Below are 25439 nucleotides of genomic sequence, written 5' to 3' on the forward strand. Positions count from 1 at the left end.
GTGATGTTAGATTTTCCAATAACATAACATTACATGGAAGCAATAACTGAGGTAGGTAATTCCAATTTAGAGTAGATGGGGAGGAATGGTCCAAGAATCCTGGCAATACAAGGGGAGAAGAGATGAAGTAAGGAGAGAATGGGAGAAGTGGTGGGGGTGTGGGTGGGGGCGGGGGGGAGGGTTTGAAAGATCAATGGCCAAGCTTCTGCTCCAGTGGGATAAATCCCTTCAGAACCAAATAACTGTCCCTGAATTCATAACTACCAATGAATGGTTTTCATTCTCCTTCAAAATAAATCATACTTGAACCAATGTATTGCATATTTAAATTGTTAATGTAGGATTAGACCAGAAAGCTCCTTGACAAATTAGTTCCAGAAATAAGAAAAGTATTTTTGGCTCAATTGAATAATGTTGTAAAAGCTATAAAAAATATCCCTAACAAACTTAGTTCAACACGCAAAAGACTTATTAAAATAATTATTTGGATTAATTTTTGAAACTTTAATGTAGTTTTCATAGTTTGGTGATTTTTGTAGCCTATATTTTTTCAAAAAAGGTTTTTATATTGGTCATTTACAATTTTAATTCCAGTAATATTTTATTTGAAGTAGGTGCCTACTTGATGTAGTAGGCCCTTCAAACCATCAGTTTGGATACTCAGAAATGGTTGCTAAATCCTGCAGTAATTCATTTCAAAACCTAATGATTTATTTAAAATCAATAAATATTTATAAAATAGTTAGTCAGTGTCGGTTCTAGGACCTTGTCCAAGGGGGGGGGGGCTTTATGGTGAAGTTTTGCACACACCCCGAGAAAGGAATTGGATCTGGGGTGCTCCTCCAGAAAATTTAGTATTTTTTTAAAGCCGTTTGGTGATTTTCTAAAGTAATTTTTGACATCTAAAACCTTTGTTACGTTTTTAGGACTAAATAAATATATTTTTTAGGGTCCAATGGGGGGGGGGCTTTAGCCCTCCTTTGAACCGCCACTCTGTAGTTAGTCAAACAACACCCTGAAAATATAATACAATCTTCAACATAAGGGGATTTTTTATCTTGAAATATCTCTTACAAGTCAAATATCCCTAAACAGGGATAAAATCCCTGATGTGGGATATAGATGGGGGAGCCACCTAGTGGCTGTTGCTGGAACTACAAGACTCTGAATCTGTCTGTGATCTGTGTGACTGTGAAGCTGTCATTGGATATTTGCAGATTCTGGAAGATCCAGTTGAAGAATTTTGATCTCACAACAAACAGTGAGTTGTATTTATTTTTGACATTATGATATTCTATTTTAATAGGTATTCAAAATAATTACAACGAATAATCTTGATTATTTATATGCATCAAATATTTTAGATATTCAATATTGGTTTAATTTTCTCAGATAATAGTTGCATTACAAACATATTAGTTAAAAATATAATAATTAAATTATAATGCTGCTCATTAAAATTTTTTTGTACAATATATATGGATATATGTTACTTTAATTGTTAATTATTATATTAAAATACTGTACTCATAACCTGATAACTAGAAATTGTCACTTTTATAAACTAATTTACCGTTTTAAAATGTGTTTCAGTTTTATGTTTGCATTTTAGCATAACTCTACAGCAAGGCTAATCATGAATTTTAATTTAGGGATGCTTGGTGCTTGTTTGTTTTGAAACTCAGCCATTTTGGTATTCCACCCTCCCCTTACTCACCCCTTTATGATGATATTGTGAAGGGAAGATTTTATGATTGATTACTTCTGATTACATAGATGTACATAGGTTGATGACCTTATTTTACAAAGCATCTATGATCTTTTACTACCCTTTTACGACGTTTATGTAACTCGTCAAATTGTTTAGACCAAGCTTGATGTAAAATATACATCTTCTTTTAAATAAATGAGGAATACAAAACAAAATCACCATCTATATCTAATCTATCCACCATATCTATCTACAACTATATTTTAAAAAGATAATTTTTGAGGTGGTTAAAAAAAGAATATTTAGTAGATAACAAAATATTCATTGTAAAATTTCTATAGAAATAATATCCTTTAAAGAAAACAATCCAGCCCACAATTAATGCATACATTTCTAAAATAACTGTGATTGTAATTAATTGGTTTTAGAAACTACAAACTAAAATGCTGATACATCTTCATGTAAAAAATGTCTTAACTGGGATCAAGCAAATTTCATCTATAGGGAAGAAAATATTTATTCCAATCAAAGCTGCTGTATTTAACTAAAACACAAATTTAAGGCAAATCTTTGTTCGTAAATTTGAGAATCAAACATAAAAATTCATATGCATAGTTTGAAAGTAAAACTGTAATCTTATTTGTGTGTGTAGTTAGAGTTTTACATGAGTTTCCGCTAGCTACAGTATGACCACAGCACAATGAGTCAGAAGTAGGATAGTTTGCAAACATTGTGGTTCTTATCACATTGTTTGTTTGGCTTTACTCTAGCCACAACAATAAAGAAGTGAAGGTATGTAGCCAAGTAGTCAGAAATAGATTGCCAACTCTGGATTGACCAATTTGATAAACTCACTTTAATTTAGCTTGTTTCATTCATTCCATGTATCACAAAGCTTGACATGGGTAATTGTTTGTTGGTCGATGACTAAGTTAGTTCTACATCTAAGCTATCTAAGCTATAAAGCAGTGCATAACAATTATTGTTATGCACTAAACACTAAACAATGACTAGTAACACATGTATAGGTACAAGTTTAACAATTAAAACAGTATTTTTTACAATGAAAAACTTTGAGAGCAGTAAAATCCTCATACATCAATCGATTAATTTAATTATTTATTTGAAACCTTAAAGTAAATCGATAGAATATAAGAAAGAATACCACTTGTATGCTATTTCATATAATTTATTATTTGTTTACTCTCTTAAACATGGAAATTATGTTTACTATTCTTTACTTTCTTAATTCAAAATACTGTTCACGTCATTATACATGTGCTTTCATAGCATTGCTAATAATTGTGTTAGATCAGGTGAGGTGTTTAATATTGCGAATGGATTTAGACAAGTGTTAATGTTCATTATTTTAGCCGAGGCTCGGAGGTCAGCTATACTGAGGTAAATAGCTCGATTTTCGGGTTAAAAAATAGTAAGCTGTAACAATAATTAATTGTTAGTTTTATCTTTGTTTTAATTTGAAAGGCTGGGTTTTAAATTAAACTAAATTAACTCTTAAGCCTTGGATCTTACACCTAAAAAAAATTTACTTTAAATTTTGTACATGCAAAAAACTTTAAAGTATTGTTTAGAACTTATCATTAACAAAACAAGCTATGTACTCTTGTGCTCACTGGAATATTTTTATTAAAAGTTAACATTTTTTATTCATACGGTATCTATTTGTTTAAAGACATTTTATTCATTATCATTCCTACTATGAATTTTCCTCTTGATTTTCGGGGGATACTTCCAATGTCACCATACAGCCAATCCAAACCGGTTTTGTAATTAATTATAAAATCCACCGTAATTTAAAAGTTGGAAATGATACTTATTCCTATTTGTTTTTTTTTCTTACGAGACATGTCTCTATCTGTACTACTAATACAACAATGATTCAAGCAAGTACTATCAAAAGGGTTAATTGTTAAATAAACTTTTAATCTAAGCAACTCATCCTTAATAGTGTTTGGTCAATTTGCTACAGAATTCAATCAGAAATTCAATTGTCTGCAGAATACTACTAAAATTTTAAAATTGAACATTATTTGAATATTATTAATTAGCTTCTTAATTTATTTCAGAAATTATTTAATTTGGATGTTTAACAGTTGGTTCTACTGGATGGCAGTAACTGATAATGGCTCAAATAATAAATGGAATTGCAACTATTCCTGCTGGTGAGAAGAAAAGATCATGTTTTGGCTCGAGGTAAGTGTAAGAAATCTTCCATGTAAACTCTCACCATACTTTTGTGCTATCTAACTCAATTTTTATGACACATTGTGCTGCAGTGTCGGATTTCTAAGAAAACTGTAGTTGTTGTAATCATACAACCAAGGAGATATGTCCTACCTTTAACAGTCAAATCAATCAAATCATATAATGTATATTAAGCACATAAACCCACAGAGATAGCAGATAAATGTACAGGTTCATCCTCATTCTTCTTATAGCCTAGTATTATATAATTTCTTTTCTTGAAATGAGAAGGTATTTAGTAATAATAAATAAAATAATTAATTGTATAACATTTTAGGAACTCTTTGCATGGTCTAACTAAAATGTTTAATAAAATATTATGTCAAGCTTAAAACTAAATAACAGGATTTATAGAATTTAATAATAAATTGAACAGATTTGAAATAAAGTGTTTTTCTGTCTACTTTATTTGTCTTGTAATTTTTTTATGTTGTAAATATTTTGTTATGTGTTTGTTCAGATTTGCTAGATAATGTCTAACTTGTTTCATATTCTGCAGGTCAGGGGTGTATCACATTTCCGGCAAACAGTTGGTCGACCCAGTGCGAGAGAAGAGACTCGGGTCGCTCACGATGTTACCAACACTTCCGACAGTTAATATACACTTTAGTGACCTCTCGTACACTGTACCGGATCGGAGGAGAGGTACAGTTATAGCTTACAAGTTCTTTTTATAGTTTAAATTGGCGTTCACTTATATCCCTTTTGGGATTTGTAATAAAAAGTTTGTTTAGTTGATTAAGTGAATAGAGTTTGTACGATTGTTAACCAATGATTGACCTCTCAAGCTGCAAAGTTTATGCCATGAAGTAATTCAACCAAACCATTACTTTCAACTACCTTTGGGAGCATTACTAAAAAAATTCCTGAACGCTGTATCCAACGTACTAGAGCTCATGCGTTTCCTGGTGAAGCCTGGGGGTAGCGTTGAATCCCCTACAAAACCGGTTGTGAGCCAATCCAACCACCTACCCCCAGGCTTCACCAGGAAATGCACGAGCTATAAAACCTAACGATTGGACATTAGGTAACCAGTTGTTAGTGAGGTTGACGTTTGGTCTAAAGCGTAGTTTCCTCGGCTAGAAGACAGCACCATCCACTGATCAAAGGTCCTATTCCTTTCTCAGTCAGGTTTGGTCTGCAACTCTTTAGGAGGTCATTGGTCTATCGCAGACTTTAGTGAGGGAGGTGCACCTATGAAACAAAGATGGATGGCTTGGGTAGGTCAAGCTCCACCCCTGCTATACCCCCGCCGTAGCTGTATCAAGCTTGGGTAGGCTTGATGCAGGCCTGGTTCTAGACATTTTTCTATTGTAAGCGAACAACATTCCAGTTGTATTTCTATGTTCACAAAATTAGGGGCAAACATGTTAAAAAGTGTTAGTTATGAATCATTGAATGTAATCACTGGAGCTAAGAATCAGTGTACGGCAAGTGTGTATGATGTGTTTATGACATTTTAATCACTCACTGCCAACACAATATCAATCACTTCTATTCAATCTCTTGTTTACATGTCTAGTCCTCGCCACCCTAAGTTGAGGCAGCCAAAGGCCGCACGGCGTATATCTAGTGCGGCCTTTGGCTGCCTCAACTTAGGGTGGCGAGGACTATAATGGTTTATTGTTGCTCAGGATCCAAGAGGTTGCTGTCTGGACTCAGTGGAACGTTCTACTCCCAGAAGTTGACTGCCATCATGGGGCCTTCAGGAGCCGGCAAGAGCACACTGCTCAACGTCCTGGCAGGATACAAGTATGTACACAACGAAACCTGAACTAGACAGTTGTAATATCAATAAGTTCGGGGAGGGGTTAAATGTAAAACATATACGTCCTAAGGAATTTATTCATATTCAATTGCCTTGAAGTGACTGAATAAAGAATTTAAGTGTTTTGATATGCGTACGTGCTTTTATTGTTATTGTAAAAAACATTTGGAACTCTAAAACTGTAATGTCCAATACCTTCATCGCCACAATAACCTTCCCAACTATTCACGTTCATTCTTTTCTATCTCCAGTTCTTTCTACTGTTGTCCACAGTCTGATGATGTCCTTCATTACTCTCTTTTCTCATCCTTGGTCTGTCAAGTCAACGTCTACTTAGTTCTTTTGAACACATTTTACAATTGTTAATTGTTATCTCCTTCACAAGGTCTTCACAATCTTCTACTGTTTAATGTTCTATCTGTTCCTTTGTTAATCCTACTACTAACTGGATGTTTATAGATATCTCTCTTAACTGTCTGCTCATTAGTGTCTTCAACCTTCGACATCTTGAATCTTGATAGGATCGACTTCCTTATCAAGTTTAATTTATGAAGTTTTTGTAAAAGGTACCTTAGAGAAGCCAATATCACAATTGTAAGAAAATGTATGTAGGGTAATATTTGATCGAAAGTTTGTTAAAGCAGTAATACAGTCCTTAGAAAAACCTTTTCTGTTCTTCAATATTGATTAAACAAATCAACCAGAATATCGTAAATATGGTAAATATAACTTTTATATTTCGAAGTTTTATTTACGTACAACATTTTTTTCTTTCTTACCTAAAATACGTTTTGCTACTCCTTGTACATTATATCAGCTGAAATGTTAATGCAACCCGAGTACCGTAACATAGGTCAACAACAATCACATAACAATCAGTAAATGGTAGTTCATATTGATTTCAAATTAAATCAATTAGTATTACCATTAAGTATTCGATACCAATAGTCAAATGTATTGCATAATCTCTTATGGCCTTGAAACTCTATACCATACCTGAACTAAAAATTAGGTTATTTGAAACCTTTTAAACAATTGGTTTCAGTAAGCAGCTCTTTACACATTGGACAGTTTAGTTTTTATGTTATTAATCTAGTTAGTGCAATACATGCATGTGATTAAATTGATGTAATAAAGTTTTAGTCTACCCCTAAAACAATACTGTGCTATTTTAGTTACAACTTGATTTAGGCAAAGATAAAGGACACTTAGAAAGACTTTGATGGTTTTTTGTCAAATTTATGAAATTTGATTCAACATTCATCGAGAATTTTTTTTAAATATACACGCCATAAGATTTTGCAGTGTCAAAAAAATTTAAAAATTACCACACAGAAGAATAAAGAATCTTGAAGATATTTAATCTTTTTTACACGTAATTTTTATTTCATTGAGGTCATAAGTTTATCCAACATAAGAAACATTTTCATTTAGTTGTATCTTTTTATTTCATCGAACACTTAATAACATCAACACTGCACTAGTGAGACACAATTCCACCCCAAAGAACATGAGAGAAAGAACATGGGTTTCCGTTTCCAAACAATCTGTACTCTGATGTACAAGATATGTAAATTACTCTGTCTGACTTTCACAGGACTAGAGGACAGTCAGGCTCGGTAACATTGAACGGAATTGACCGCAAGTCGCTGAGCTCATACCGCAGACTGCTGAGCTACATCATGCAAGAGGACCACTTGATGGCCCATCTCACCGTTCATGAGGCGATGACAATAGCGGCTCATCTCAAACTGGGCGACCAGTTCTCTACCAAGGGGAAAGCTATTGTTGTGAGTAGAGCCACGTGGTTAGGATTCATGCTAAGAAGAAATTATATGAGTACAACAGTAGGATTTTGAACTGTACGCCAAATGAGTAATGACAATTAATAAGTCTCTGATAATTTTAATATTTCTTTGTAACTGTGACAGAACTGTCCAAACTCTGATGTTTGCTATCCTGTTAGTATAATTAACACTGTCATAAATATTTGTCTGAGTAGCTGGGTGTGTATAGTGCTTGCCTTAAAATCTGGAGACGGTTGGTTCAATCATCAAGATAGATTTTGATCCAGATTGTCGTTGGGCTATCAATCAATGCTTTCTAACAGCTAACAATAGGCGATCCTTTGACAAGGCTTAGACGAGGGCTTAGAGTGCTCCCCGACAAAAAATGAAAATTGATGATGGTATTAAAAAACTCAATATAAAACAAAAAAATCTTTAAGTTACAGAGGCTGATAACCCAATTTTGAGAATAATACAGTAGACTCCTTCTTATCCAGACACCTTTTAACCGGACATCGGTTTATCCGGACTACACTCGGTAGAAGTGACATCTTTTTATCCGGATAACTTTTATCAGCACATCGATTTAACCAGACTAGATTGGCAGAAAGTGGGCGGTACTGATACGACTGTTCTCGTGGGAAAGATTTGAGACCAGTTATTATATGTCTAAATACAATGCTCTCCTAAATTTAAGTCAAATACTGTATAAAGTATGCATTTAATTGTCCGTTTTAACGAGATTTTGGGGATGTCAGTTTAAGCGGAAAACCCGTTATCCGGACTGGCCTCGGTCCCGAGGATTCCGGATTTATGAGGGAGTCTACTGTATAACCAAACACCCTCCTTAAATATCTATATAAAATAATGCGAGCCTATATTAACAAAAACAGTTGAAAGCAGTATTGTACATGACATTTGCTGCAACCTTTACACTAACCCCTAAAGTGTATAACTAGGGAATCATGTCTCAGTCGCAGGAAGAGGCCACTCTCTGTGGCATATATTGGCAGAGTTTGAAGAAGTAGACAGAATGGGTAAATTGCGAGTGTTCCTAAAATTATGCATCTTGCCCCTTATTCTTTACTGTGTGTGAGTGTTTCCATCTAAAACTTGTTTCTTAACCAAGATTTTGGATTTTGTGTTCATGATATAACTAAAAATATAAGTGTAAACAAACAGATACCCCTAATGACAACTGGCAACTGAGTCCATAACTAATCCCGTTTTGGATGGAACAAGAAGCCTTTGGATTTAAAGGCGAGCACTACAATTTCTCAATCAGTCATCACTTAGCACCAGATATGCTTACAGATTATTATTTTACAGGTAGATGAGATTCTAGAAACTCTTGGTCTCACTGATTGCAAAGAGACGAGAACAGCAAATTTATCCGGAGGACAACAAAAGAGGCTATCTATTGCTCTGGAACTCATCAATAACCCTCCTATACTATTCTTTGATGAGCCAACAAGGTAAATAATACAGAGAGTAAGAGATTTAGTCATAATTACTATTGTTTTGAAAGGAGGGAATAATGAAACTAAACTTAAGAAAATAACTTTAGAGGCCAAAATTTAAATAAAACCCCTCATTTTTTTGCAAACGATATGTCAGAATTAACTTTCCGAAATGCACTTATGTTTCTGTGCAGAATATATTCTTTGAATTTAACATTTCAACTTGTCAACTGGGACTGCTTTCCGATATTATTTGTTCTATAGCTTTTGCTGCATTATTGTAATAATTTATTTAATTGCCTTTTGTTTAACCTCAAAAGTCTATTGTTTAACATATAGAAGCAGCAAAAGGCTTACGTATTTTAGCTGAATATGAGTGCAGGTGAGATCCGTGACTTTTGTTACCAAATGAGATCTGTTGTGTCTTTAGCCAGGACCATTTGTCAAAAGCCCATTGATCAAAGACAGCTGGATAATGTTCAAGTTGTTTTTATTCTTCTTGGCAATAACTTTGTACTGTGTCAATTAATGAATTTTTGACATCACTTTGTAATACATGACAAGCAATAGATGTTTATTTTCAGTGGACTGGACAGTTCGTCATGTTTCCAGTGTCTGTCGTTGCTCAAGACGCTTGCTCGAGGAGGAAGGACGATCATATGTTCCATTCACCAACCCTCGGCCCGGCTGTTTGAGATGCTGGACAACTTGTATGTGTTGGCGGAGGGCCAGTGTATATACCAGGGTAGAGTGCAAGGCCTTGTACCCTTCCTAGGGTCTCTAGGACTAGAGTGCCCCAGCTACCACAACCCTGCTGACTACGGTGAGAAATACTAATTCTTTGCATTGTTAAGGAAAGCACAAAAGCCTAGATTTTCAGGATTTTTGTAGGATATCACGCTTGCCTGCACAGAAAAGAGTCAGAGCGCAAGAAAGAAACAAGAAAAACTGTACGCACTACACACAATAGTTATATATCACTGTCACTTTGACTTCACAGAATTTTTAATCGAGGAAGATTTGAGTTGGGAAGAGAGATCAATTCAAACCTACCAAACCTCTCTTTTGGATTTAGAGAAACTCACTATGAAATCTTTTGAGAACTGGCTCTATTAAACAAGTTTTGAATGCACTTAAAGTGGTTTAAATACCTGCAATACGTATGTAAACTTAATCGTTAATTTTTGTATATAAAATGTGTAAATAGTTCTTCCCGTCTCCCTGATGATGCCACACCCTGTGGCGAAATATATTGGAAGATTTTAACATCTTTCTGTAAGAACAAAGGCTAAGGTAACAACAGATCAGTAATTAAATATTCTAGTTCTTGCCACTGGGAAATACATCAAATAATCTTTAATTTTTGCACTTGAGGCATCAACTCAGTTGCTTGATTTTGTAACAATCAAATCGTGATTGAGTTGACTACTTGTAGACCTACATTATATTAAGAACCAAAATAAGTTGCCACAACAGCAACAAAGAATTACTTATCGTTGGTATTTAAACCATTTTATGTATAATTCTGAGTCTACCCAACTTTTTGGATCAACACATTACATATGAATGATTAGATTAATTTAGAAAGGTAATTTGTATTTTCTATAGAGCTGTAAAATAATTCCTTAACTTATTACAGTGATAGAAATAGCGAGTGGGGAGCATGGAGATGTAATTCCAAGAGTTGTTAATGCTGTCAAGAATGGACAATGTGCGCCCTACCTTGACTGTGACTCCAAAATGGCTGATGGTTCGTATGACAATTTTATGAAGTAGTATGCTATGAGTAGCTTAATCTCTGAGATCATTTATTTTTCAGTTACATCAAATGGCAGTAGAGTTAGAGTTAGTGTTAAACTTTTTAGCTGAATGAAACCAATTTCACTATCCAGAAGGAGTAAACAGTAGTGAAAGCATTTGTAATAATTATTTTTCTAACTTCAGGAAAGGAAAAGTATATGAAAGCATAGTCACCTGTACCATGTCAGTGCCTATAGACCACTCTACTATACTCTATGGTAAGATGCATGTCAATCATAGTTCTTGCTCTTAATGTTGTATTTATTTTTAGATCCAGTCAATGGAGTTGTGATGTCCTCAGAAAGTAGTTTAGAGGAAAGTTTTTCTTCTTCAGCCTTTCCTATATCACATTTCCGGCAGTTTTGGATTCTGTGGAAGAGAACACTAGTGTGCACTGTTAGAGACATGGTACTGTAATTGATTTGTACAATTGTATTAATTAAGCACTAGTACTTATACTTATTCCAGTGGCGGATCCAGAGGGGGGGGTTAAGGGGGTGACCGCCCCCCCCCTCGAGCATCCATATACATATATTTTTCACTGCATGTAATACAGTAGTGCATACACATTTTTTGAGTCAAATAATTTGTCACACAAACTTTGGACAAAGAAAAGGTATAAAACTGCCATTTTGGAGACTTAGTTTACAACAATTTTTCGAGGGGTTTCCCCCAGACCCCCTCCCCTGGTTTGTCCCCCCCCTTGTCTGTTCTAGACCCGCCACTGATTTATTCAAGAAAAATTACTCCCATCTCTTTATAAAAATAAATATAAATGAGCTTCTGATTAGTCAAAGAAAATTCGTTGTGTATACACAAAAAGTCTAGTTATCGAAACACAAAAAATATAAATGCAGCTCTTGAAAGTGTTTCAGTATTCACGTTCATTTTTGGATACATTTTTATCTTAATATTAACAAGGACAGTACCTATCTCATTTTACCACTTAACTTTTACTATATACACAAGGACCGTCCAGAAAGTAAAGTATAGTAACAGAAGTTTCGCATTGGTGCCACTTGGGGCGGTTCTATCGCCACCGTCCTAGGATCAAAGCGTTCATACATTCAGTACTCAGGAGTAATCAGTTTTTTGTTTGTGAAAATGTACAAGCCCCTTGAAAATGATGGTGAGGTTTGAGCTCTTTATGGCTAATGAGTAATGATCGAAGGCTAGGTGAGAAATTGTGCATTGACTTTAAAAATGGCTTAACACTTTTGACGTAGCCTTCCAGCTATGTCTGTGTTGCAGCAAGTCTCTGTTTTTGTGATCATATGTTAAAATCTTTGGATCCCACAGGGCACAAACATTAATTGTGGTGACCAAGTTTTTTGCACCAAACTCTGTAAAATTTGGAGAAAATGTTTTGTTGTGAAATGGCAATTTCCACAGATTTTATTGTTGACTTTCTCTACCAGTTCAACGGTCACTACCCTAACGGTCCTGATTGTGAACATTGGTTCGGATATTTTTAAAATTAATGCTCCACTGTCTCACACAGCCTTCACTCATCCCTTTTTTGCCGTAATAATTTCAATTCACTTTTTTGCCAACAAAAACTGATCCCAGAACAAACCTCACAAGCGGTATTTGCAATGACAGCGGTAATTCTAACAATTCACTGCAGAAAAAGTACTAAACATACAACACGCACATTCTTGAAGCTGAATGAGCGCTGAGTGCTGGAAAGGAACGCTTTGATAATAAGATGGCGGCGATAGCACCGCTCCAAGCATTGCCAATGCAAAATGTCTGTTACTTTCTGAATGGTCTTCGTAGCTGAGTAACTAACTGCCCGCATTTAAAGCCTGGTAAATAGTAGATTGCAGTTCAATATGATGTTAAATTAACAACCAAACACCTTATTTTTGATAGTTTTAAACTGAGTGCAGCTGCTGCCTTTGATCATCGTTATTCCAATAAATGGTTCCGACTTAAGTTCTTGTTTCTGTTATTAACAAGGCTTAATTTATTCGAAATTAGTTCTTGATAATATATACCTGCTCAAGTATATCAAAATCCAATCTAAATATTGGTGTGTTTATATAACTATTGACTAAACACAGAACTATATTCTGTGTACAGTCAATGATATAACTCAGATCTAATATTTTGGGTGAAATCAACTATACGTCACATTTCAAACATAAAATGATCATATTTTGCCATTGTACTTGAGAAAACACTAACCTAACAAATATGAAACTTGTCACTACTACGGTACATAAATGATTCAATTTGAGATATATGTGTTTCAGTCGCTGTTCTGGGTTCGGCTCTCATCACATATCATTTGTGGATTGCTCATTGGGATTATTTACTATCAGATCGGCAATGAAGCCTCTAAAGTGGTCAGCAACTCAAGTTGTCTGTTTTTCACTGTTCTCTTCCTCATGTTTACTGCCATGATGCCTACCATTACAACATGTAAGTAGTGTTGTATACAGACTCTTAATTGTGGACAGAAATTTCTTGGTGGTTCACTAAATTTTTATACTTAATAGTGACAGCATAACTTGTAATTGACAAAGCCATATCGGTAGCTAGTTTTTGGAAAAACGAAGTCTGATTTCCAGACACGGAAAGTAAGTACTTGTAATTGAAAGTTTACCTAATCTTGAAACTGTCAAAAGGTCATCAGTAAATCTTGTTTGTGGTTAACTACCTTGTAATATTAATTCTCACATGGCTTTTAGTTGAGGGATGCCTCCAATGTTGTATATGTTTTCTAGATATGTCGTAAATCTTTTGGTAAACTCTGAACCTTTGGTCCACATTATTACCAATGAACCAAAAGCCATTTATGATTGGCGGGATTCGGACCCGCAGGCTTCCAGGACGGATAGCCTGTGTTCTTATCACTAGAAAGATCACAACCACAGGAATTCAAGAAACCAATTTTTTTCTTGAAAAGAATGTCAATGTATATTTTGTCTCAACAAACTGTAGTAATGTGTTGACTTCCTTTGCAGCTAACATGTTAGTACAAAATTCTTCAAGTCTCAAAGGCCATCAAGTTCTAGCAAACCTAATACACTTGGAAAATACAACATGTTTTAAATATTAATTTGTGACGGTATCGGTATAAATGTGCTTTTGACTGTAGAATGTTTTTCATTTGCAGTTCCCATGGAGAAAAAGGTTTTCATCAAAGAACACATGAACCACTGGTATTCTCTCATATCATTTTACTTTGCAAAAACCATAGCTGACATTCCATTTCAGGTAATAATTACTTGTGGTATACAATATTTATTTATAAATGTGTACTAGTTAGATCTACTCTAAATAATGTTAGTTTTGTTCAAAGGAAAGTCTCTAGGCCAGAGGATTTTGAATTGTAGAAAAAGGAGGATAGCAGCTAATTACACTACTCTAAATAAAGTAATTCTGAATTGACAATGTTATGATTGTTTTGTAACAAATTAAGAGTCCTCATCACCCCCAGTCTAGTTGCGTTTTGGGAAGATTGTGTGGGGTCGTTATATGCGCCATTCTAAAAACATCATAAACACTTGCCTACTAAATACGCAACTCCGTACCTACACACGCACAGCGGCAAATTTCTTTACCTTTGGCCATTGAGCAGAACATATCGATCTTATTGATCTTTCTATTTAGATTAGTTCTTGTCTTTGAGAGTCAACAAGAGCGATTCAGCCTTACAGCTATGGACATGTGTGTTTATAATATCTGTAGCCTTTATTTATATTAGATGATGATATGTTGTTACTTTTCAGTTGCTATAAAATAGCAATGTTTTGCCCTTTTTAGAGGGTTGATGAAGACTCTTTGTTTTAAAATGTTTATTTAGAAAGAACAAATCATACGGCTAATAAAGCTATAGACACAGAGGCCTATTTACTTAACTTACATCATTAGACTTTAATGGATAAAGAAAACAAGTCACACAGCTTTTATTGATATTCTAACCTTAAGTATCACCTCCTAAGAAAGTAGATAAAATAAGCTTTAACTTAGTTGCTAAACTGCATCTCTGTCCATAAAAAGTCATTTTCAAATTTCTAATAAGTCCAACAACTTATAAAGGCGTATGGATGGTAAGGCTTAGTTTTATACATATCAGACATTTAAGAGTCAATGCATTCAGAGCATTAGTTTCTTTGTTTGTGTCGTAAATTTTATTGTTTTTTCTTCTGTGTAGATCCTTTTTTCTTCAATATACGTAACAATCGTATATTTTCTCTCGTCACAACCAAATGAGTGGTTCCGTTATCTGATGGTTCTGGCTATTGGTTTCCTTGTCTCTTTGGTTGCTCAAAGTCTCGGGCTCTTCATCGGGGCTTCCTTAACAGTAGAGGTATGACCTTAAAATATCTATGATAAAAATGTTTCTTGTATGAAAAACACTACCTAGTTAAAAACTCTAGATGAATCATTGTTTTGGTGAGAAAATAATAGCTTTGGTGAGAAAATAATAGCTTTGGTGAAATCCATTTAATTTGTAGACCCTCCATTTTAGTAATACTTCAGAGATGTGTTGTCCAGATTTACTTTGTACATACTAAGTCACAGATTTGATGCATTTGGAGCACCTTATCTTGATTTTATATTACGTTACTAGTCCGGAAAATAGGTGTGTACCGGACAAGTATGGTTGTTATGATTGCCATACGAATACGGTAAACATATTTGAAATGAAATGAAATTAAATGAAAAATTCTTTATTTTACCAGGCACAGTTAGGGCCACATGGCCCTCTCTTACACTTACCCCTTTTGGGACGATTGATGTACGACTCTAAACTAACCTTACAATAAAAAAAAAACTGTATAAATTCTCACTGAGAATTTATACAGAGTATGACTAAGCTGTTTGCGTAGCCTTGTTACTGACTAAGATCAGTTGATTTATAAGCCAGTATCATTTATTTAAAGTCCAATGACAAATCAACAAAAAGCTACTGACTGCCTATTCTCAGGATCGAACCGGCGACCTTTTGATTGTTAGGCAAACACTTTAACCTCTCAGCTACCCAGCCAGTCATATCCATGCCTAGAGATATCTTTATAAAATATAAAAATAGTAATTAGTATCTCTTATGATTTAATGAAAAGATTTACACCTCAAGTATAAAATTTAAATAGACTAGGTATACTAAATTGAAACCTTGACATTTATTTATAGTAATTATTTTTTTTGAATTTTTAAGACAAAACCTAGATGATGTGGAAAGAGTGGTTTTTTATTGAACCAACATTTTTAGATTCCGGAACTGAAATTATGATTTTAAATAATAAAAGTCTGACTCTTTAACAGTGCTGCCATATCAGTTAACAAAAACAACATTATCTATCTCAACTCAATACAACGCAATTGCAAAATACCACGATACACTTTACTTTTACTTTTTCCATGCAATGCAATTTCAAACATGAAAAATTAAAATAAAATCACCTTTATATTGTTGATTGAAAATTAGAGAAATCTTCACGAAACCTTTCGAAAATACCTTATAAAATTGTAGTGTGAAACATGGTACCCACACATCCTTAAAAACATGGTTGTACAAGGGGGTTAAATGACACATTATTCAATATTAATTTTATATCCCCCTTTATTGCAAGGGTTTTTTTTATGGTACGATTGGCAAACACTTCGTATGGTACTGTAAAATATTTTTTTGTTAAACCAAACTAAACACTATAACACTACAAGTCAATACAAGGTTTTTAGTAAAAAACAAAACCAACGTCACAAAAAAGTTCTGTATTTATTTCTCCAAAAACACCTGTAGCTCATAACAAATGCACCAAAAACACTTTAATTTACTTTGAATGTTTCTATGGTAAACATTCATGATACATAATAAAATTATCAATACTCGTATGACAACCCCCAGTCATATAGTCCCAATAGTCGTATCATACTAAAAATAGTCATATAGAAAATAGTCATTATAGCCATATCAGTCCCGATGTTTCTATGAGCAATTTAGCGACGTTTCTAAACAACCATTTTAAACATTCAATACTGTAATTTTAACTATAACTAAATACATAATTAACTAAACGTTTCCAAAAATATTTTGTGAAATGGTAATTGAACTGGTACTTATAGTGTCTGAAAAGTTAATTATGCACTAATTTATCCAAACATAGAATAGGTTGTTATTTTTCTCAGCGAGTTAAAGGAAATTCTTACAAGACAGACCAGTATGTTTATTGTTACATTTTCGTAGCTAATTATAATCAATTTTACAAAAGACATTGTACCTACCATATATTTAAAATTTTCACTCAAACGTCTGTTTAACATTATACATACCAATAATAACACAATACAAATAACAATATATTGACATTTTCTAGAGGCTTGTTTCACTCGAAGCGATTCCTTAACAAATCCAGTGGCCTTCCTTGGCCCGTTTACTGGTTAACCGTTTGGTTAGATCCGTCAGTGCGTTGTGGCTGTGGAGTATAGATTGGATATCTGTCCATAATGTCCTCATTTCGCTATCAGCAGGATCTATCACAGGATCCCCGTTACCTTTGTAAACCTTAAACATATCCTGTGAGTCTCCTGAAACCACACACTTGAAGATGTCACTAAGTTCAAATCTGGTCGGCATATAGACTAATAGCTCAACCTTCCACAAATCTGAGATCTTGAGTGATATTTCTTTGTACGCCTTAAAGTTTCCATTTTCCATAAAATGCAAAATGGTGACGAGATTCATTTCCAAGTTGTAAGTCATCGTGTGTTTGTATATTTGGAGTCCTTCAGTTTTCCATAAATTTGGAACATCGTATTTTACAGGAGATGTTACTTCTTCTGATTTTGTATCCTCATGGATTAGTTTGAAATCAGTTAGAGCTGCCTTGAATTCCACAGATTTCCCGCCATGTTGCTCATTCTTTTTTATAACAAGAAGAAATGGATCAAACTCTTTTGCGATCTCCTCTTTCAAGACATCTATCACTTTTGGATCTCCAGACTTCTGTTTCATTGACACCACTAGTTCTTCACTCAAGCCATATCTGTTCTGAGGATCTCCAGCAACTGTTTCCGCCAAACACAAGAGAAATGTAATGAGACAACACACGGCAAGCATCGCGTCTTCTCTCTGACTAAACATAACGAGTGCCGAGCAGATACAGTTTAAAAATTGATCAATAATCATTAAATGTGCAAAACAAGATAAGTACACGTATGCGAGCAACATACACCTGTTAATACTTCACGTGTCATACATGTGCGAATAACAAATTAAATTGAAAATTTATTGCAGCAATTAAAAAAATTAGGTCACATTTCTCAGCCAAATGGAATATTACTAGTTGCTGTACCCATCCTTCACAACACAAAGTCAATTCGCTGTAGACTAACGTAGTCGTTAAGGAGGAGAATATGAAAACATTATAAGTGAAATTGAATGAAAACGTATTTTATTATTACAGATAAACCTTGTTATATTTATTTGTTAGATATGTGAAAAATAACTAACTTCATAATTATTTCAATTCAAAATTTAAACAAAAACAATCAACTGTGAGCAAAAGAATTTTGTAAGCAGAAGAACATGTGATGTCATACATGAATGGCCGCAGTTTGTATTAGTACATTTTACAAACTTATACTTTGTGCGAACGTTTGTTATATTAGTTACAAATAATGAATTAAGTTTGAAGTCAACCGCCTAAGGGGTTCAAAAGTTATAAATACATTTGTAAAAATACCATAGACAGACGGACAGAAAACCAGTCATTTTAGACCCATGTTGATTGATGGTTTATCTGTGTTTTATTCCAGAGAATTTGTATACACATAAATCCTATACTAATACGAGTAACGTTATAACGTTATTATAACACGAGACACTGGATAACGTATAACATATTTTTCTTAGTAAAATCTTATTTACGCTCTTATTTAGATCCAAACATAAACATTTTAAATGGTTTTCGAACACCCCTATTTGTGTAACGTTAGGTTAAATGAAGCATTTGGTATGTTGAAACATAGTTCGGTTTTAAGTAGTAACCAATCTACTAATAAAATAATATTTTTTTTTATTATTTGCTTATGCTTGTATTGATATTTAAGAAATGTAGGTTTCAATTTGCTTCAAAATGGTCCTGATATTATTTCGTAGCGTTTATACCTTTTGTGCAAGATCTTCAGTTCACAAGATCGCAAGATTTTGTATTTTTAATTTCTGCCCTTGGTAGGTCAAGAGGTTGGATCAAAGTTTATGTTTTTGACCCCTGGACTATATTGTTAAGACAATAATAGGTTTTACATACCTCTAATAGTACATCAAATCTGCACCAATCAGTTTGACTATTTGATGGCATGTATGCTCATCATGAGTTGTTAGACATGAGTTGACCATGACTAAAAGACTTAACAATCACTACTCATAACTTTTAAGAGAAATTATGTTTTTGTTTATTGATTTGTTATGACTTGTTGCCAATTATAATCAGCTGGTGTAAGGTACAGAGAAAACATTCAATAGTACATTAAAGTTTTGCCGTAGTTCCTAGCACTAGCGCTGGTGTCTAAGGGGGAGTCAAACACTGTTCCTCTTACCCATATGTAGGCTACTACAACGCTCGTGGTGGAAGAAGACCCTGTGCCCTGTACAAGGAATTTCCGCAGAGTGTTTGCTGTTTGGGCTCTTCATAGTTCGTCACAAGTATATTTCAGGCACAACATACCAAAGCTGAAGGTGTGCGGGTGTCCTATAAGGGTGTTTCCTCTGTACCTTACTTTTCTGTGGGGTAGGTAAAAACGTATTAACTGAGCTAAAAATATTTATCTACGATTATCATAAAGTGCTGTTATTTAATAGTAACATATAAAGAGCATTATATTAACCTGGTAATTCTTCGTTTACTACTTATTATATATTCTTAAAATTTTCATTATAAGCTTGAGCTAATGTGTAGTTTGGTGTACTGTGCATTTTGTAAGTTCACAATTTCAAATTTTTCCCTTCAATGAACGAACATGAACAAATAATCTTTTGCAGAAAGGAGTATACATTGGACCTGTCTTGAACGTGCCAATTCTACTGTTTTCCGGTTTCTTCGTCAGCATTAACAGTATACCTGGTACATTACGTTGGCTGTCTGAAATCTCATACATCCGTTACGGGTTTGAAGGCACAATTCAGGCTGTTTACGGCTACAACAGAACCAACCTTCATTGTTCGGAACCTTACTGCAACTTCAAATCTCCGGTGAAATTCCTCCGAGAAATGGACATGGAGGATGCAAACTTTACAACTGATTGTGCGGCTTTGCTTGTGTTCTTTCTTCTTTTAAGGATTCTCTGTTACGTGGTACTCAAGTGGAATTTGTACTTACGGAATTAGTGTGATTGCCTTTCATGATTAGATGTTAAACTATGTGATATTGTACCTAGTATGTATAGGATTTGAACACTTTTTAAGACCAATGTTTTTATACCAAGTGGAAAAAAACCTTGATACACAATCAAAGAGGAAATTGATTTTTAAATTTGTAATTAATGGTTTGTACATCTTTTTAAATGTCTAAACTTTTATAACAGGCTTTTTTGACTAAATAACAACTGTTCATATGAATGATTAAAAAGATAAAACAGGTCAAAAGTGTCTAAAAAGTTAACAAAGATGGTGTTTTTTATCCAGAAAGAATTGTATTGAGTATTGATTCTTTGTTTGTTTAGGTATTGGCATTTCAAGGTAGCGTAAAAGAAATTGTGCTGGTATTCGGAGTTTTAAGTCAACTGATTTCCCAAGCTAAATTTACTCAACTGTTTGAAATATTACAGTACCTGAATTATAACATATTGACAGTAGAAAATAGTCAACAGTTGTCCGTCAGGAATGAGTCAATCCGGTACATTTCCTTATGTGTACTACAAAATGCAGCAGTTTTAGTGTTTTTTTATTGGTATTTTCTTATGTGTATTATGTATGTAAACCTTTTAAAATTGTCAATATGAATGATGAAGCTAGCTCAAATAGATTTTGTAGGGATAAGAGCTGTATGACAGTGGAATGTTAGAAGTAAAAAAATCAAAGTTTAATAATAACAGATAAATAGCATATTTTGGAATGTTAAGTCAGTGTTTAGTCTTCCAATAGTAAGTCATAATAAATCAGAAGTTAAAGTCGGTGTTCATTAATTTTCTCATGAGTATTCTGTTGTTTAGTGAAACCGAACAGTATTACCAAAGTAAAGTAACTGAGTATTAGATTTTAGAGTAACAGTGTAGTGTATTCTCAATATCACTAATATTAGCCAACATTTAAATTTACCATACTGTTTAGAATGTAATATAAACAAATTAAATATCCAACAATTGTGTTCACTATATTTTATTTTTTGTAAATACTTAAATTAAAAAATGTTATTGTATTTTTGTACCACTGAAAACTATACCAATAAGCTTTGTACATGAATTTTGAAAAATATTTTCCATATCAACTTATTTTTTTCATCAAATAACTTTTTTGTCTTCAACAAGCATTAATTTTCTGTTATTTTTATTTTTTATTCTTATGGTTTTAATGATTCAGGATTCCAGACATACATAATCTGTGCCAAAACAAAATTCAAAAGTGAGATGGTTCAGTTAAATAAGTCTGAAATATTCCTCAGTTATGTTCAATTCAATCATTGAGTTTGGAATAGTTCCAAGAGTTATCCTCCCTACCCAATTGTAAACTTAAGCCTGTTTTGATCTGTGCTTCATGTCGTGCTAACGACCAAAGGTTTGACTTTTTTTATTGTACTACGAGTGCTTCATCTTTGGCTTTAACACCATGATAGAACCAACAACAGTTTATTAGTTTTTTAGATAGGTAATTGTAATTGACTATAGCTGTTTTTTAAGTTGATAAAATAATAAAGAAGCTAATAATAAACTTTAAAAATACCGCATATTATCTTCAAGTAATTCATAAGGATAACAAATCAACATAGTCCAGGCAAATTAGATCAAATATAGGGTGTGCTCCCCAAAAAATCGTCTAAAGCTGGAAAGTGTTTTAATACCTTTTGGGGGTCTCAAATAAGAGTCCTGTGAGTTTGCGACGGATTCTGACGTCTGCTTAAGTTTTAGGAGTCGAAAAACTTTGAAAATTTTGCACTTTTTTCAGTTTTTCGCTTATAACTCCTAAATAGCGAATCCTAAGGAAAATGATGTTCGAAAGTGTCTTTTAGTGCATTGAATTCCGCCTCGATTGATGTTAAATACTTCAAAATCGGCCGAGCCGTTTAGCCGCTGTAGCTTTTCAAAGTTGGGATATTTTCATCAACATGGCCAAAAGGTTGATTATTTGACCAGTTTTTGGCTTAAAACTCCTAAACGACGCATGCTATACAAAAATACACCTGTAGTTAGTTTGGAAAACACAAAATCCTGCGTATAATGTTTTTTTTTTTTATCAATAACGGCAATTGATTGTTACCTACTTTTTATGGACGCCATTTCATTGAAAGAAAGTATTAATGTTAAAGTTGGGAAATTTTAATAAAATTGGTAACAACATAGATCTTGTCCTTAAATGGATTATGAATTATTAGATAGTGGTTTATTCCATGATGGTCATCTAGAGGTTTATCTAATAAGGTGTGATGAGAGTAAGACCCCCTATGTAATTTTAAGTCTAATATTGTTGTCTGAGGTTCCGAAAATTCTAGGATTCATCCCAACCACCCATTATATACGATCTATCCCTGTATTCATCTTTCAGTTTTTGGCTTACATCTTCTAACGCATGCTATAGAAAAAATGTTCCTGTAGTTAGTTTGAAGAGCATAAACGTCTGCGTAGAATGTTTTTCAATTCATTAAGACCGGCTTCACCATTACCGCTATTGATTGTTAACACTAGATCAGATGCTTGTCAAGTTTAAAATCTTACCATTGAAATCTGGCAAACAACCAGCCTAATTACCAAAAACATAGGGGATATGGCAGTGAATCTATCCACTAGTGTGACGTCATGGATCGTACAGCATGGCCTATGAACAAGTAAGTGCTCATGAGAGCAACATCTTACTGTGGAGAGCTTTTTCCGAGATAGGGGAATCAATGATGGTGACCTAGCCCGATGGTTCGCTGGCAGGCCCATCGCAGTGAATGCTACCCATCAAGTTAAGGTATATTGTGGGATCACCTCTTCAACATATTATCAGCAAGTTGACAATATAAACTCCACGGACACGGTGTGATCAAAAAGAAATTCATCAAATGGTTCCAGTGTCACGACCCATTTACTGAAAATAGTTCGCTCATGTCAATCAGCTCAGCAGTTATCCCATATAATAGCATCAACGCGAGATATGTATAAAGCATAATGGAAAGGCACAGCTTGCAAGAAAATCGTAAATAGGCAAGCCTATAATGACCATAAACTGTGCAGAAGTGGTGACATTAATCGCGAGCTGTGATGGCAACAGCAAAGGTTAAAGAAAAATCTGCCCCCTCAGTCAACACGTGATATTCCACATTAAATCCAAGCATCAATTTGAATCATACTTTGGATTAAAAATCGGTTTGTACCTACTAGCGCAGTTTGATGAAGAAAGCGTGATGTAGAAGAGTCGAAAATCTAACTATTTATGTAGCCTAAAACTACTCATGCTGTTTCCTCCAATCAATGTGGATCTCACTGTGTTCTGACGGGTTACAACGCTTGGCGAAGTTGCAGAAGCAGGTTGGCCCTATACATGGTTGGGAGCAGAACATATCCAAATCAAGTGAGGGTTGGTCTCTTCTAGAGGACACTTTTAACTAATTTTGACTTTGATTCTAACAAAAGGGGCTGCTCATCCACCAATCCTTTAGAGCTCATTTAAAATTGTACTTAATTCAGAGAGATAGGTATGGAAAATTAACGTCAATGGGTTAACTCCCATTACTACGGCTAATCCACCGGTTCGACAAGAACTTCTCAACTCCGTCTACCTATCTCGACCATCGTGTACATGTTAAAAAGGTTTACATTTTCTCGCTCCATATGAAATGCAGGGATATAATGCACTACTGTCTGAAAGACTTGCAAGGGGCACGATTATTTCAATTCGATATCTGACGAAAAAGATGGTACCGAATGTCACCATTAGTGGCAAGACCAATAAGAGCAAAGAATGAATCCTTATTCTTAAAATTCCAATTCCAGAAGTAGAAAAGGTATATGGTAAAATCTACGAAAAATCCCAATCGTTTTTTTAATAGGCTAAATACATAGTAAAACTATGTACATCCGTCCCATTATCATCTTTCGTTTATTAAGCTAAAAAATATTTTTGCTATATTTAATAAAATCTTTCTCGTTGTAATATCTTATTAGAATCGCTTAACATCATTCCGGAGTGTCCAGAGATGGGATCGTATAAGTGGGAGCTTAGGACGAATCCTAGATTTTTGTAACCCCCTCAACAATATTAGATTTAAAATTGCATAGGGGGTCTTGCTACCCTTCCCTTCACACATTCTTGGATAAACCTCTGGATGATAACCATGAAATAAACCACTATCTAGTCATTCATAATCATAATTCTACGCCGAATTTTGTGTTTTCCAAACTAACTACAGGCGCATTTTTGTATAGCATGCGTCGTTTAGGAGTTGTAAGTCGAAAACTGGTCAAATAATCAACCTTTTGGCCATGTTGATGAAAATATCCCAACTTTGTAAAGCTACAGCAGCTAAACGGCTCGGACGATTTTGACGTATTTAACATCAATCGACGCGGAATTTATTGTGCTAAAAGACACCTTTGAACAACATTTTCCTTAGGATTCGTTATTTAGGAGTTATAAGCGAAAAACTGAAAAAAAGTGCAAAATTTTCATAGTTTTTCGACTCCCAAAACTTAAGCAGACGTCAGAATCCGTCGCAAACTCACAGGAGTCTTATTTGAGGCCCCCAAAAGGTATTAAAACACTTTCCAGCTTTAGATGATTTTTTGGGGAGCATATGTCTAATTTGCCTGGGCTAACAAGGAAATATGTTGAATCACTAGTAAGTAATATTATGTTTTTGCATTTCACCAAAGATATATTTTGTATCTTTCAGTTTGCGTGTAAGCCTTTCCAAAAGTAGAAAATTTGTATTGTAGTCGTGCTAGAATTATGAAGTACTGTTTATAACAAGTAGACATTCGTTAAGAAATTTTGTAATTTGTTCATAGTTTATTATCAAAGTAGTCTAAATTGTTTAGAGAACAAGTTGTATTCCCAAGGCCTAATGTAAACAGTTTTTTGTATTCTATTTATATTTCATACCTATTAACACGAACATTCTTTACAGTTTTTAAACATAACTTTTCAATCATAAATTATTGCTAACAGTTCATTTTCAAATCAAAATATTTTCGCAATTTACAGGATGCTTTTGTAAGAATTTCAATTATAGAGTAAGAAAGTTTCTATGTGCAATATTTATAATTATTAAAACAGATTGAAAGTATTTTTAGCATTTTTCTTGGTGCTATAATTTTAAGTTCTTTTTTTGTTTTTTATTAGAAAGGTCTAAAATATTGGTGTTATGAAGCTCTGGATTTCCCATGGCCATAACAGCTCAATCTTGTTAATGCTAGATTATTTTTGCTTACAATCTGCTTAATGTAACATATAAATTTATTTATGAATATTGAGACGGTTTCAGGAATAAAAATCATAA

General features: G+C 34.0%; 1 protein-coding gene across 2 annotated transcripts; it reads left to right on the forward strand.

Annotated features, from left to right (window-relative positions):
• Window positions 1-1163: 1163 nt before the first annotated feature.
• Window positions 1164-21077, forward strand: LOC128986200 (ATP-binding cassette sub-family G member 1-like). Of its 2 annotated transcripts, XM_054406411.1 has the most exons (14): window positions 1242-1261; window positions 2370-2503; window positions 3826-3925; window positions 4476-4621; window positions 5611-5728; window positions 7342-7534; window positions 8861-9006; window positions 9576-9814; window positions 10631-10741; window positions 11063-11199; window positions 13050-13218; window positions 13916-14016; window positions 14957-15112; window positions 19790-21077. In XM_054406411.1, exons 3-14 carry the CDS (start codon window positions 3855-3857, stop codon window positions 20132-20134), a joined length of 1932 nt encoding a protein of 643 aa, XP_054262386.1. In that variant the 5' UTR covers window positions 1242-1261; window positions 2370-2503; window positions 3826-3854; the 3' UTR covers window positions 20135-21077. The 2 variants fall into 2 exon arrangements, with proteins under 2 accessions (XP_054262385.1, XP_054262386.1); XM_054406410.1 differs by lacking the exon at window positions 2370-2503 and having other exon boundaries at window positions 1164-1261.
• The last annotated feature ends 4362 nt before the right edge of the window (window positions 21078-25439 follow it).

Source organism: Macrosteles quadrilineatus, unplaced genomic scaffold (assembly GCF_028750875.1).
Source record: "Macrosteles quadrilineatus isolate MER2022 unplaced genomic scaffold, UCM_ALF_1.0 Scaffold_2__2_contigs__length_208266976, whole genome shotgun sequence".
NCBI classification, from domain to species: Eukaryota; Metazoa; Arthropoda; class Insecta; order Hemiptera; family Cicadellidae; genus Macrosteles; species Macrosteles quadrilineatus.